This window comes from Zea mays, chromosome 3 (assembly GCF_902167145.1).
Source record: "Zea mays cultivar B73 chromosome 3, Zm-B73-REFERENCE-NAM-5.0, whole genome shotgun sequence".
Lineage (NCBI taxonomy): Eukaryota > Viridiplantae > Streptophyta > Magnoliopsida > Poales > Poaceae > Zea > Zea mays.
Genome location: NC_050098.1, coordinates 94,600,143 through 94,613,688, shown reverse-complemented (window position 1 = coordinate 94,613,688; position 13,546 = coordinate 94,600,143). Strand labels below are relative to the sequence as shown.

The 13,546-nt window shown below is 45.8% G+C and overlaps 1 protein-coding gene across 1 annotated transcript; it reads right to left on the bottom strand.

The window, feature by feature from the left end:
• Positions 1 to 311: 311 nt before the first annotated feature.
• LOC100276166 (uncharacterized) lies at positions 312 to 11,655 on the bottom strand. Its single transcript, NM_001150017.3, has 2 exons — positions 11,104 to 11,655; positions 312 to 1,143 (listed from the first exon to the last, which is right to left on the bottom strand). Exons 1-2 carry the CDS (start codon positions 11,571 to 11,573, stop codon positions 534 to 536), a joined length of 1,080 nt encoding a protein of 359 aa, NP_001143489.1. The 5' UTR covers positions 11,574 to 11,655; the 3' UTR covers positions 312 to 533.
• Between the last annotated feature and the right edge of the window lie 1,891 nt (positions 11,656 to 13,546).

The following is a 13,546-nucleotide window of genomic DNA, read 5'->3' as shown; positions in this document are numbered from 1 at the left end:
CCATCCGTCATGTACTGTGCAACTGATTATGCCGGTTCCAATGTCGCGGACCGTTCATCGAAGACCAACGGATTCTCCGTCGATAACAAAGCCCAAAACATGCAAGCTGCTTTCGCTAAACTTCAACGCGACCAGGTCATGATACACACTTGGTCATGACGCCGTTTCCATCAAAACCACATCCTAGTTCTGCTAGAAGTAATTTTAACGATCATGTTCTCGGCTAAAATTCAAGATCCCGTACATGTGTAATTACATGTCCATGCTAGGTGAATCTAACAATAAGGAAAGAAAACTGAGTTCCGTTGGTGCAATGCAGGTGGATTATTGTAATTTTTTTTCTCCAAGTTGGAAATGGCACATATTGAGTGCTCAAGTAAATATTACTAGTCAAATTACAAAGAAACTGAATTGTTCGAATGCCATGTTTACAGCCACAAAGACATCTTCACCGAACACAACAATAGAATAGTAGATACAATACCAGCATGTCGTAGCCTACCTAGAAACCTTCATGTGGAAATCCAACTGCCTTACCTAGAGTTGAGATCAAACTCCCCAGATCTGCGCCAGTCCTCCTGCCCATCTGAGTTCCCATTCTCAGGTTCGTTCTCATCGTTGAGGAAATCCTCCGATGGATCTTCATCATCCCTCTGAGAATTTCCCCACCCATCTTCGCCATGTTCTTGCACCATGTCATGACTCGGACCATCCTCCCCTTGCGAAGCAACAGCACTGGCCCTTATAGGACCATGATTCATCATCTCAGAGTGAGCTTGTGCCTCAGCACGAGCATGCTCCATTGCCAAACGCATCTTCACTTCGGCAGCCTCGCGACCAGCTTTCTCTCTCGACTCCATCTCTGCCCTCAGTCCCAGCATAGCTTGCTTTTCCTCCTGCAATAAGGCTTGCTCCAGCATGAGCCGCTCCTCCGACCTGAACTCACCGATGGCCCTTTTCTTGGTCATTATGTTATATGCCAATACTTGCTTGTCAAAAGTTGTCGTGAACTCAGCAATCTTCACCAGAATATTATGGTCCCATTGCTGCAGGCGAGAAGGGATCTGGCCTGTTGTGTCGCTATCAAGGATCCTGTCATCTTCTTCAGCCTCATAGTCGGCAACAACATGGTAAGGTAATAACCTAATTTCAACACAAATGGAATAAATGCTATGAGTAAAATACCATATGGAGAATGAAGAGATCATACAGTTTACAATGGCAGGAGATAATAACACCACATCTTAACCTACTAGGTAGCAACTTACCATGTTTTAGACCACAAGGACAGATGAGGACATTTTTTAACCTCAGTCTAAACTTTGCTTCCAGCAGAGAGGACCAGAGGAGTGTTACTTAGACCACCTAACTAACTCACCTAGAATCTCTTTAGCAGGGTACAATTCATATAAGACTGGTTTTCCGATTTTGCATAATTCATTACTTATTTTGTTGTTCCACAAATGAGGTGCAATGAAAAAAAAACAATATGAACTATAGTTAACAATGCAGTCAATGCAAATGCGTTGTCATGTGGAAGGTACAAGATGGCCTACACCACGCTCATGTTATCTATAACACGAGCATTTGCCCGTTAGTCCAGATGATTCTAAGGTGTGTGCTACACCACTTAGACTTATATAGTCATACTAGTTAGGTGCACGTACATTCACGTACGTTGCTACGGTTTCTATATATCACATAGGTAACTTTTTTTAAGTGGGATAGTTGTTGAAACATGTTCCAAATCTTTATAATAGTACTAACCATGAAGATGTCATAAAAACAGGTGTATGCTAGCTTATCATGTGTCAACATTGTATCAAAACTTGCAGAATGAAGCTACACTCACCTTTATTAAATTCAGTAGTTGCTACAATATCTCAATGCTCTAGCTAAGTTGCTTCTTCCTTATCATTTTTCAAAAATATGGAAAAAGAAAATAAAAGGAGTTAGAGATTAAACTAATAAGGCATTACACTCTAAGTAGGCTGGGTAAAACAATACATTTGACAATTTATTTAGCACTGATATCAATATTGAAGTATATAAGTGGATTCTCTGCTTCTCCCAACAGCTTAACTTTTTGGGTTGAACTGGTTAGTACGTCCATTTTAACATATATCAGCGTCAGAGGTCTCGAGTTTAAGCTTCATTTGTGCCTCTGACCTGTCCTTTTATTACTATGTTCCTTTCTCTCTGGCTGCACATTAGTGGGGGTGTTGAAATATATAAGTGGATTGTCTAACTTCTAACAACTTAAGGTTTTAGGTTGAACTGGTTAATATGTCCACTCTAAGGCTATCTCCAGCAGCTTTCCTATCATATTCCCGATCCCATCTACTATTTCAAATTCCACTCTGCAAACAGTGATATCTACAATGCAAAACAGTGTTTTGCACGACCATATACACGATCTGTTGGACACAGCCTAACAATCAAAATTGCAGACTTTCAGGCAACAACTATTCAGAGGATGGAAGTTTCCCAAAAAAAATGATAACAATGTTCTATTTGGGAAAATATATACACAAATTCATGCTTCTACAATGGAGGAAGAATTACATTCAATTTTCAAAAACAGTAATTACCAAGGAATCAAAGAATGACATTGTTACTGACGCTTTTGTGGGCTGCCAATATCAAAGGCACCGGCGCCAGGATTCAACCCAAGGAGCAGCAGGCGCAAGACAGGAAAGTGCAAAGTGGCTAGAAATCGGTTTAGTGGGAAAGTTTTATTACAGGGAGATATGCATTAGTTTACTTCCATAATAAGTTATTTACTTCCTTTTTTGTGGTTGCCTCATACTACAAAGGCAGACCATAGTTTGTATTAGGGATCCATAGAGGAATAAAGTCTCCCTGTAGTTGGGCGGGACTACCTCGGTCATCGTGGCTCGGCAAGCTACCAGCCGCAGTGACGAAGCCCGCCAAACTAGCCATTGTTCCTACCCCTTGAGATCTGTCCCTAGTTCTAACCTTCTCCACTCACCCATGAGATCGCCCAAGAGGACCCCGAGGGAGGTCGCATCAATTTGGTATCAGAGACCAGTGGAGCATCGACATCCATGTCCGACTCCATGGGGAACGATCCTGGGGATTCCATTGAAGACAAGCTGGATCGCCTGCTCGCCCAAGTCTCCATGCTCATCACGCATATGATGTTGCACGATCAGCGGCTCGCACGTATGGAGAAGATAGTGCTGCCTGGTGCAGACGCCACGGAAGGCCTTGACGGCACCAAGTCGGGCGCAGGCGGCGGGCGCACCGGAAAAGGGGGCGCCGCCGACAACAATGAAGACCCTCTGCAGGAATCCGATGGCTCTCCATTAGGCCTGGGCATTCGGTTTTACCCGACATTTCGGTTCGGTTTTTAAAAAGTTCAGGTTTTAGGTATTGAGAACCGAAACAGGCATCGGTTACTTCAAAACCGAAATTTCGGTTACCCAAAACTCACTATCGGTTTACGGTCTTACCCGAAAATGTCAAGCATCAGCACTTCAGCAGCAATACTAGCGACATGCATCCACCCTCCTCCAGCCCACTGCCCACTGTCCTGTCCGTCCAGCAGACTAGCACATCCAGTCATCCAGTGGCCCATCGCAGTATCACACAGCCATGCAGGTCCAGATGTCCAGGTGAGACCGTGAGAGCCAACTGAGTTGAGACTCAAATATAGGCAAAATCGCAAGCACAAGTGCACAACCATCGCTTGCTTCTTCTGTGTTTCGCTTTTTGCTTGTTGGAGTCGGAGGCTTGCCGGTTGCCGTCGGCAGCACACCTCGCCGTTGTGCGGCCCGCGGCTGGCCAGCTGCGCGCCTGCGCCGACTTGCAGGCCGGGATGGTAGGCCACAGACTCCGACAGTCGTGGTGGGGCTGACCGGCTGACAACGGCGAGTGGCGAAGTGCCAGCACCTGGCACCGGCACACCACAGAGGCGCATAACGACTGGGCATTGGACAATGGCATGCGGCGGCCGCCAACCCTGGACGGCTGGACTGCCTGGTGCCTACAACTACAAGGTTTTGAGACTAGAAGTCTACATGGAACCTTAAGTCGGCGTTGGCAAGTTTGGCCATTTGGGCCTTGGCTGTATGGGCCTGCTGCAGCTAAGTCCAGTTCGGCCCTTTCGGTTACCCGAAGCAAAAACCTGATTTTCTCTATTTATTTTGGTTTTCTGTAAACTGTACTCGAAATAAAACCCGAGACCCGAAATATCTGTCTATTTGGTCTCTGTTTTTTTTTGCCCAATCCTACTCTCCATTCCCGACCGACCATCGTACCCACGACCGACGTCGTGGCAACGGTTGGCCCTCCGGCGACAACACCGACAACGCCACCAATGACTCCCTCGACAACGATTGGCGGGAGGACCGCCGCATCACTAGAGGACGCCGGGGCGAAGGACGTGATGGCTTCCATAGGGACGACCGACGCGGTAATCGAGACCCCAATGGTAGCGGCTACCAACGGCGCCACGACCGGCAACCAGAAGGCCGCGATCGGCATCGGAGGGACGGCTTCTATGACCGTGATTGCTATGAGGATCACAATCGCCGCCCCAAGCTGAAGTTTCCATCATTCGACGGCGAATCTGATCCCCTTCCATGGCTCAACAAGTGTGAAACATGTTTTCGTGGGATGCGCACACTCGACGACGACAGAGTGTGGGTCGTGTCCCTGCACTTGGAAGGCGCGTCATTGGACTGGTACTACGGCTTCGAGCTCGACTACGGTATGGTCTCATGGCGCCGCTTCGCCCAGTACATCAACATGCGGTTCGGGCCTCCACTTCGACACAACAGCTTGGCCGAGCTGAAAGCCTTATATTGCACCGGCACCGTGGAGGACGATCAGCGACAATTCTCACAGCTCCTGTGTCGTGCGCAGGTCATCACGCCTAACCAGCAGGTTGAGCTCTTTATTGCGGGCCTTGGTGAACCCTTGCGGGCGGAGGTCGGGCTGAAGAGACCACCGAACCTCCAGACGTCCATGAGCTTGGCCCGAGCTCACGAGCGCCGGCTCACTCAAGCCACGCCACCAGTCGGCCAACTGTCTACAAAGGCCCTATCCCCGGCGATCACATCGAAACTCAGTGGTGTGCCACGCCCTCGCACGAAAGAACTGGCGACCAAGCACGCCAATGGAGAGTGCTATCACTGCACCGAAAAGTAAACGACGGACCACAAGTGCGCAGGCAAGGGCGTTTTCCTCATCGAGATGGACGACAACTTTGACGAGGAGACCACGCCGGAAGAATTAGGGATCTCCCTGCATGCCCTGATGGGTATCAACGTGGGCAACACGATGAAACTCTTAGTCATCATCAACGGAGTCTCCCTGGTCGGATTGGTAGACTCAGGATCGACTCACACCTTCATCCAGGAGGGACTGGTGGACAAGCTGGGGCTCACGATGGATCGCCGACCCGACCTCTCCATGGAGGTGGCGAACGGCGACCGTGTCCCGTGTCCCCAGCACTGGGGTGTGTCGCAAGGTGGTCATCTCCATCAACAACGACACCTTCGACATCTCCTGTTACACCCTCACGGTGGAGGGCTTCAACATCGTCCTCGGAGTGCAGTGGCTTCGCACTCTAGGGCCGATCCTGTGGAACTTCGCCGACCTCACAATGGCGTTCTAGCACAAGGAGCGTGACGTCCGCTGGTCCGGGATAGGCGGCCCCCAGCAGCAGCTCTCCATGTTGGCCATCACTCGTGATCTCCTGACAACACTACTCGACTCCTTCGCCGACATCTTTGAGGAACCACGTGGCCTCCCACCTCGACGCCATGATCATCGCATTACAGTACTGTCGGGTACAACACTGATTGCGGTGAAACCGTATCGTTACCCGCAACTGCTGAAAGATGAGATCGAGAAGCAATGCGAGGCTATGCTGCAGCAAGGCATCATCAGGGAGTGTTCATCGGGATTCTCCTCTCCAGTCCTCCTGGTACGGAAGGCAGATGGGTCGTGGAGGTTCTGCATCGACTACCGCGAGCTCAACAGCAAGACAGCAAAAGATTCGTTTCCCATTCCAGTAGTGGATGAGCTATTGGATGAACTCCGTGGTGCCAGGTTCTTCACCAAGCTTGACCTCACAGCGAATATCATCAAGTTTGCATGCATTCGGATGACATCAGCAAGACGGCTTTCCGCACACACCGCGGAAAATTCGAGTTCCTTGTCGCATTTTGGGTTGACGAACGCACCCTCCACCTTTCAGTCCTTAATGAATGACGTCCTTAAATCATATATTCGGAAGTTTGTCATGGTATTTTTTTGATGACATACTCATCTTCAGTACGACATGGGCAGAACACTTGCAGCACGTGAAGCAGGTATTCCAGGTCCTCCGTGACAACAAGTTGTTCCTAAAGCGCTCCAAGTGTTTCTTTGGGGAGGAAACAGTGTCCTACTTAGGGCACATCATTTCCAAAGATGGCGTCGCGATGGATCCAGCCAAGATCGAGGCGGTGGAGGCATGGCCTCGACCATAGTTTCTCCGAGCGTTGCGGGGCTTCCTCGGCCTTACCGGCTACTGCCGCAAATTCATAGCGGGCTATGGCGAGGTGGCTGTCCCTCAGGCCTTTCTCTGGTCGGACGCAGCGGACGCGGCATTCCTGCAACAAGGCGGAACATCAAACTGCTGAGAAACAGGCCTCTTAAATTTTTATGATTTCAGAGCATCAGCGCAGACATCTCTAGGTTCATGGGCGATGAGGCGACAAGGCGGAACATCAAACTTCTGATCATGTCTCACAGCAGGCTATCGTGATTGGTTTTCAGTGTGCAGAATGATAGATTGCTTTGCTTGAGACGGGGAATCGATGCTCGTGGGTCTCTCTGTCTCGGTGGCAGAGGTAAGAAGAGAAGGCATAGCTAATGAATGTCCCACAAGGTTTTGGTTATTCTGGTTCTAAGTTTCCCAAAAAAAACTCTTGAATGAAAAAAACTAAAAACTCTGATCGGTCAAACACGAAAAGAGCAGGCATGAGAGAGATCGATCTCCCTCCCTCCTTGTTGATGCTGGAGGTTATGGTATCAGCAATACTGTTTGTGGTGATTGCTTCAGGAATGTAGGTGTTGGCTATTTGCTTGCAGATGTGACCTTGGTTTGGCATTTCCTATGTGCTAATGTGCAGTAGAATACCACCCTCTGTCCCAAATTATAGGTCGTTTTGATGTCTTATAATTATAGGTCCAGAAAAGCCAAATCGTCTTATAATTTTGGAGGAAGTAGATTATAAAGTTCAGTTCACTCACATATACCATATTCGTGATTGAATTGACATATTAGCTTCTTGTAGTTTGCCTGTATTGCAGGCACAACCACCCAATGCTGGGATTGGTGTTGGTGCAAGGCTTGGTGATATGGGTCTAGATCCCCAGGCTCAATGATGAATTACTTTTGAGTGACCTGAGGCTACGACTGATCTGAGATGTGGCAGTCTGTTCCTTTGCACAAATTGCAGAACTGTACAAGCCATTGTTCTTGTGTGTTTATACAGGCTAGATAAGAGTTCTTGCGCATAACCACAGGTAAAAATGTACTATTGTATTTTCCCATCTTTAATATGCTATGGTTTTTTAACCACAGGAAAGCTTTTTGGTATTTATAATCTGAGACTCCTAACACACTATAGCTTCATGTACTATCCTAAAAAATTATCTGTCTTTCATGTAAATTGTTCATAAACCAAAAGAGAAAAGGAAACAAAATAAATAGTTTAAGCTCTGACTTCAACTGACTATTTATTAAATAAAACATAATTTGGCAAGTCCTAACAAAGAAAGACAAGATCAAGTCACCATAGTATTGTCTATTGTATCAACCAAGAATATCATATAAAGCAAATGCTGGTAGGCCTTCAGTGTTGGTGATGTAGATGATGGCAGTGATGACAAATGACAATAGGAAGAACAGTATAGTATTCAAAAATGTTGAATGCATCTAAACTCATACCAATTAGTTGAAGTGGCTGGATAGAGACATCAACAGCAAAAATCTGATGCATGAATTCAGTGGTGAATCATTCATTTTCAGGTGGATCTATTGGTTATTACAGAACACTGACCAAACCAGAAAGACGGGTCTGTTATCATGCTTTCCTGGGAGGTTCAGTGCTCTAAACAAATTGGCTTTCCTCTGCTATCCCTACCAAAAAAGGCAAAGATGGTTTCTAGATTTTATAACTTATAACATGAGCTCAAGTAATTTGGTTAAACAAAAGAAATCATTATCTTTGCAGTATCTCTAAGTTTATATGCAAGTTGCTCAATGCTCTCGAGTGAGTTACAAGAAATTTAAGGGATTACTCAAGCATGGAGTTGTGGCATGTTGTGTTCAGTTGAATGTAGCATTGTAGTTTAGACGCAAGTTGGGAACACTGCAGTATCTCTAAGTTTAGAAGTGTGTGGGATTCAACCAGATCAATCTGACCATATCCCTACATTGGTGCAAACCGTATTGGATGAACTTGCACATCTTTTGCTGAATCAACAGTATTGCCACCTAAGCGAGCTACTGATCATGAGCTCAAGTAATTTGGTTAAACAAAAGAAATCATGAGCTCAAGTAATTTGGTCCAACTACTGTGCTTGAAAAATTCACAGTTCTTTCCCTCTTCCCTGTTTCTTCTTCTTTAGTAGCAAGTTTTGAGGGCTGTGCACTGTGCAGAACATTGGACACGTTTCCTAGCAATTTATTTAATACCAACGTAGCGGGGCCCGAGGCCGACGCAATGCTCGTGAGCACCAGGAGGTGGAGCGGGCGGCACAGGAGGTCATGCGCCCGGTGGGTCGTCAGACACGCACATACAGGTCGAAGTGGAGCAAAAGAAGAGAGGAGCATAGCAGACCTTTCAGCTGTAGGTCGAGGTGGTCGGACTCAAAGCGGCAGGTGGTCTGCAGCAACCCCACGCTCGTGATCACCTGCACGTTGTCGTCGGCACCACGACGGAGCAATCCGATGATGAACAGCTTGCATGCACCGACTCGCCTTCTCCCTTCTCCGCACGCTGACCCACCCCGATGAGGAACAGCTTGCGCGCGCCAACTCGCCTTCTCCCTCCTCTCCTCACGCAGATTCGCCCTCCTCTGCGCGCGTGGACTCGCCCTCTCCCTCCTCTTCCTCAGTGATGCGCCAAACTAGGCGAAGTGGAGATCGCGGAGAAAATGACGGGCGCATGACTGAGGAGAGGGAGCGGTTCTGTGTCACTGACTGGAGAGGAAGTGGTTATGTGTCGTGTGGGCTGCATGGCCCGTAGGGATGCGGAAGGAAGGAGAATGCACAACGAAAGTGACGCTTTAAAGGAGTAGAGATTAATTATTGCCCCACTGACATAAGCATGTCGCGGGTGAGTAGAAGCATCTCTCACGTGCAAGACAACACATGTGGCACAATCCCAGCGCAACAAGACGCCTCAACGAAGCAAAAAACATGAATCCTATAAGCTACCTATGTTCATCTTTGGCCCCATCAGCCAGAACCATATATGACGTCCTACATGGTATGTTCCCAATCACATGATGTGATTATGAATTACACATGTGGCATGATAATGAGAAAAAGGAGTATCCATTTGAATAAGTCAACAAAACATCTGGCTTAATGATCTACACTGTGTTGCAGAAAGAAAGAAAAGACAAAATGCAAATCAGTTCCCAACAACGTATGGTGTTGTATCAAAACTTCATCGCTGAACACCACTCAAGTAAGGGTACAACAATAACACTAGCAATAGAAAACAGGGAATCAACAAGCACAGTTAGTGCACCCTCTTAATACACCAAGGCATAAACTGCTACATGTGACTAAACATTCATAGCATCAAAGGCAAGTTCAATGAAACGAATGGACTCCATTCGATTGGGTTTTTATATAAATATAAAAAGACAAAGGTATAGTAATGATATACTCCATTTAGCTGCAAATAAGTGCTGTTTTACACATTGATACCGGTGACCCAAATTTTTAATTATAATATATAGTTATATAATAAAAGTGAACTATTATGACACTACCTTACTATTTAAATGTGCTTGTGTAGTTTTCAAACACTCGAACTCAACACATAAAAATGTAACTTGTTATCAAAGAATAGAATGACTGAGTTCAGACAACCCAAAAACGTCGTTCAAGTATTTGTAACCAAAGGAGTAACAGGTAACCATAAACAAATGAAGCAACTCAGCACTGAATACAGAATGCTAAATGTAACTTGAGTAGTATTTAATAGCAATTAGTATAACTGCTTGTAACAGTAAAAATTACAAACCTACCTTCTTAAACATGACTTAGAAAAAAACAGGTTGGATAAAATTCCCAAGATAGTTTTTTTAACTTGTTTGATAAAATAATTGTTGTAGTACAGAAATGTAATTCTGAGAATAGTATTGATTATTGAATGACCAATTTTGTTTCTATACAGATTTATTAACATAAAGAAGGATAATCATCCCATCTGTTTGTACTTCAATACAGAATGTGCAATGTTACATTTGTGAAGTTCAATACCAACTCTTACCAAATACTTCCACAATGCCACCATCTGGTTTCACAATGCTATACAACATTGGAAGAGATGAACAAAACTTGAAATCTACTGACAAAGATAAGACTGAATTTTTCACCCAAAACAAATATTATAATGCAATGACAGCAATTAATACATTTGAAATGCCTATTTACAGAATACAAAGCACTGCTAGACTTACTGCCCAAAATAGCTAAACAGAAGAGGTGGTTTCTGAAAGCATTCGCTAGCCAACAGCCAAAAAGGATATGCATCAATCAGAAGTAATCAGATTCGACATAGTAACCAGCCCATTATTGCATCCAACCGAACAAACATGCAAGGCATAACCAAAAATATATCATCAATTAGCACTACATCAAACGGACGAAATTTTCACGCAAACCTCAATCACCATGTTAAAACCGTGGAGATCTGTTAAATAAATGCTTAACCCATCATTTACACAACCTCCCCTTGGCCGCAAATACGTGTTTCAAACGATATACCTCGAGATCGAGATTTAGATAAACATCTGAACAGGAAAGTAGCAAGATTTGGCATGAATCCGACGGTAGCGCACCTGTTGACAGCGTCCTCGATGGACTGGAAGGGCGTCTTGACGTCCGGATTGCAGACCCGCATGGCGTCCTGCAGCGCCATCTCCATCTCGGGGCTTCGTACCCGTGCCGCCTGGGCCTGGGCCTGTGCTTGTGCCTGCGCCGCTGCCGCCGCCGCCGCCGCCTGCTGCTGCTGCTGCTGGGGTGACGCCTGCTGCGTGGCCTGCGACGGCGACTGAGATGGACCCTGGGAGTGGGACGGCTGGGGCTGGGGCTGGGGCTGTTGGAAGCGAAGCGGCCCTAGAGGGCGGAGGTGAGCGTCGATGTTGGAGGGGAAGCGGGACATGGCCTGCTGCGACAGCTGCTGCGGATGGGACTGCGCCTGCTGCATTAGGAAGAGTTGGCGCTGGAGCTGCTGGTGTTGCGCCGCCGCGGCCGCCGCGGATGCGGCGGAGGTGGATGGTGGAGGGGTGGGATTCGCGGCGTCGTCCATGCGGTGGTGACTTCGGTGGAGAGGATGGGTGTCGGGACTGGGGATTGAGTGAGATTTGGGGACGAAACCAGGTGCGTGGCTCCACCAGGGTTCCGAAAGCATTCAGTTTATGCAGTTTCTTTTTTTCGAGAAAATTGGAAATCTACCTACTTTATTAGGAGCATACCTGGTGCTATTGCGTAAACACTCAGAATTTATTCCAAATGATACAAAATTCAACAAGTTGTGTGGATAATGGCAAATCCACAATGTCTGGCTTTAGATCTCCACATGATCACTCTAATTTCAAAATGCAGGTTAGGAGTGCACGACATAAACCAAGCCGACAATGGAGCACGCCATCTAGCCATCTACCAAAGCAGGATCAACACGCGAAAGCCACAGAACTGCATCACCCAACCAAGCCAAATTTCTTTTGCCGGCCTCGCTCCTTAGAGCTTATTCGATGGTTATAGAACAACCAAACATCGTCACAAAAAACTTCCTCACCGACAACCGGGCAATGGCAATGCAGTGTTCGTATAGAATAGATATAGGCCAGGTTGCAAACATCCTCGGCTAATTCCCTCGCTAATTGTTAGCCAAATAACAACAGTTCATTAATTACCTCCACATAGATAACAATTTATTAGGTAGCTAACTATTAACTATAGTGGTTTTAAACAGGACCACCATAGCATATGAGTTATGTTTGGGATTTATACGTCTTTTGTCAATGAAAATATACCGTCTTATTGGATGGCTGTCTGTGCGCAGTCATTCTCATGTGAGCTTGGTCCGCCAGATATGATTATTTTCCGTGTATCTATGGATGCAGGCAAATAAGCCTAGGATGCATCGGTGCGTGCGAGCTCTATTTTTTGGATGCAGCAAACCAAACACGTGTCAGGTCATAGACAGTGCATTAGAGTAGTCTGGCTCTATTGATAAAAGACAACCTCGGATACCACCAGCGTTGGCATAGATGATAACGGAATTTTCTAAATCTTTCTGTGTACAAGCAATCGGATGTGTGATTTCAAGTGAGTGGTAAGACTAGAAGTGTCTTCTCTAATTTATATTTAAAGATGTGGTGTCGGTCACGTGGCTGGACTTTAGAAATTTCAGGAGTAGTTTGTGAGCTAAAAATCGAAGAGATTAGAGGAATTAAAATCTCATTTTTATTTAATTTTAAATAAAAAGATGTTTTAACCCCTTTAATCTTCTCTTGTTTTTGGCTTCCAAACTAGTCCTCAAGGTTATTGTCGATCACGGTAAATCTGATTTAGTTAGATATATGTGTGACGGGTTGATTAGAAATATAGACACTAATTAAACTTATAATTAATTGACCTTAGAATTAGCTAGTCGAGATCACATTCCAACGTCCTTGCACTTGATCATGTGGCTAATGTAATATACAACTAATATTCATCTAATACTCATGTTCATATTTTATAGTACAGCAAGACGAGATCAATACAACATCAACAACATTTAATAGCTACCCTGACTTCATTACCCATAGTTCACTATAAATACCTTATTAAATGTCACACCCAGTTTTAGAAGGCAAACCGAATGCGAACCATGTACGTGTCAAGATCAGCAATTCACATACACAGCAGTTACATAACTGGACATCATCACACAGTGGTCAAATAATAATATAAAAGGGGAAAGGTAGTCAATTACATTATATGTCTGAGACATCCACATAGTCTTTACAATTATCAAAGTGCGGAAAAGAAACGTAGATACACGCGGCCTTCACAGGCAGCCGACTGGGGGTTGCCGCTAACCCACGCCTAGAACTCATCATAATCTTGGAACTCCTGGTGGTCTCCTTCCACGGCTTTATCTTCTCCTGAGCAGTGGTTGCAACGTGGACAACCTGGGGAATGGGGGGTTTGGTGTGTAGAGCAAGGGTGAGTACACATCAATATACTCAGCAGGTGTCCTGTTTGGCTGTAGTGGACTAGCTTATATGGGGG

What these genes read in the sequence shown, in the direction of transcription:
- LOC100276166 (NM_001150017.3), bottom strand. Translation starts at nt 11,573, where the DNA reads ATGGACGACGCCGCGAATCCCACCCCTCCACCATCCACCTCCGCCGCA. An exon ending in ATCGAGGACGCTGTCAACAG is followed by an intron (nt 1,144 to 11,103) that starts GTGCGCTACCGT and finishes TGTTGAAATTAG; the next exon opens with GTTATTACCTTACCATGTTG.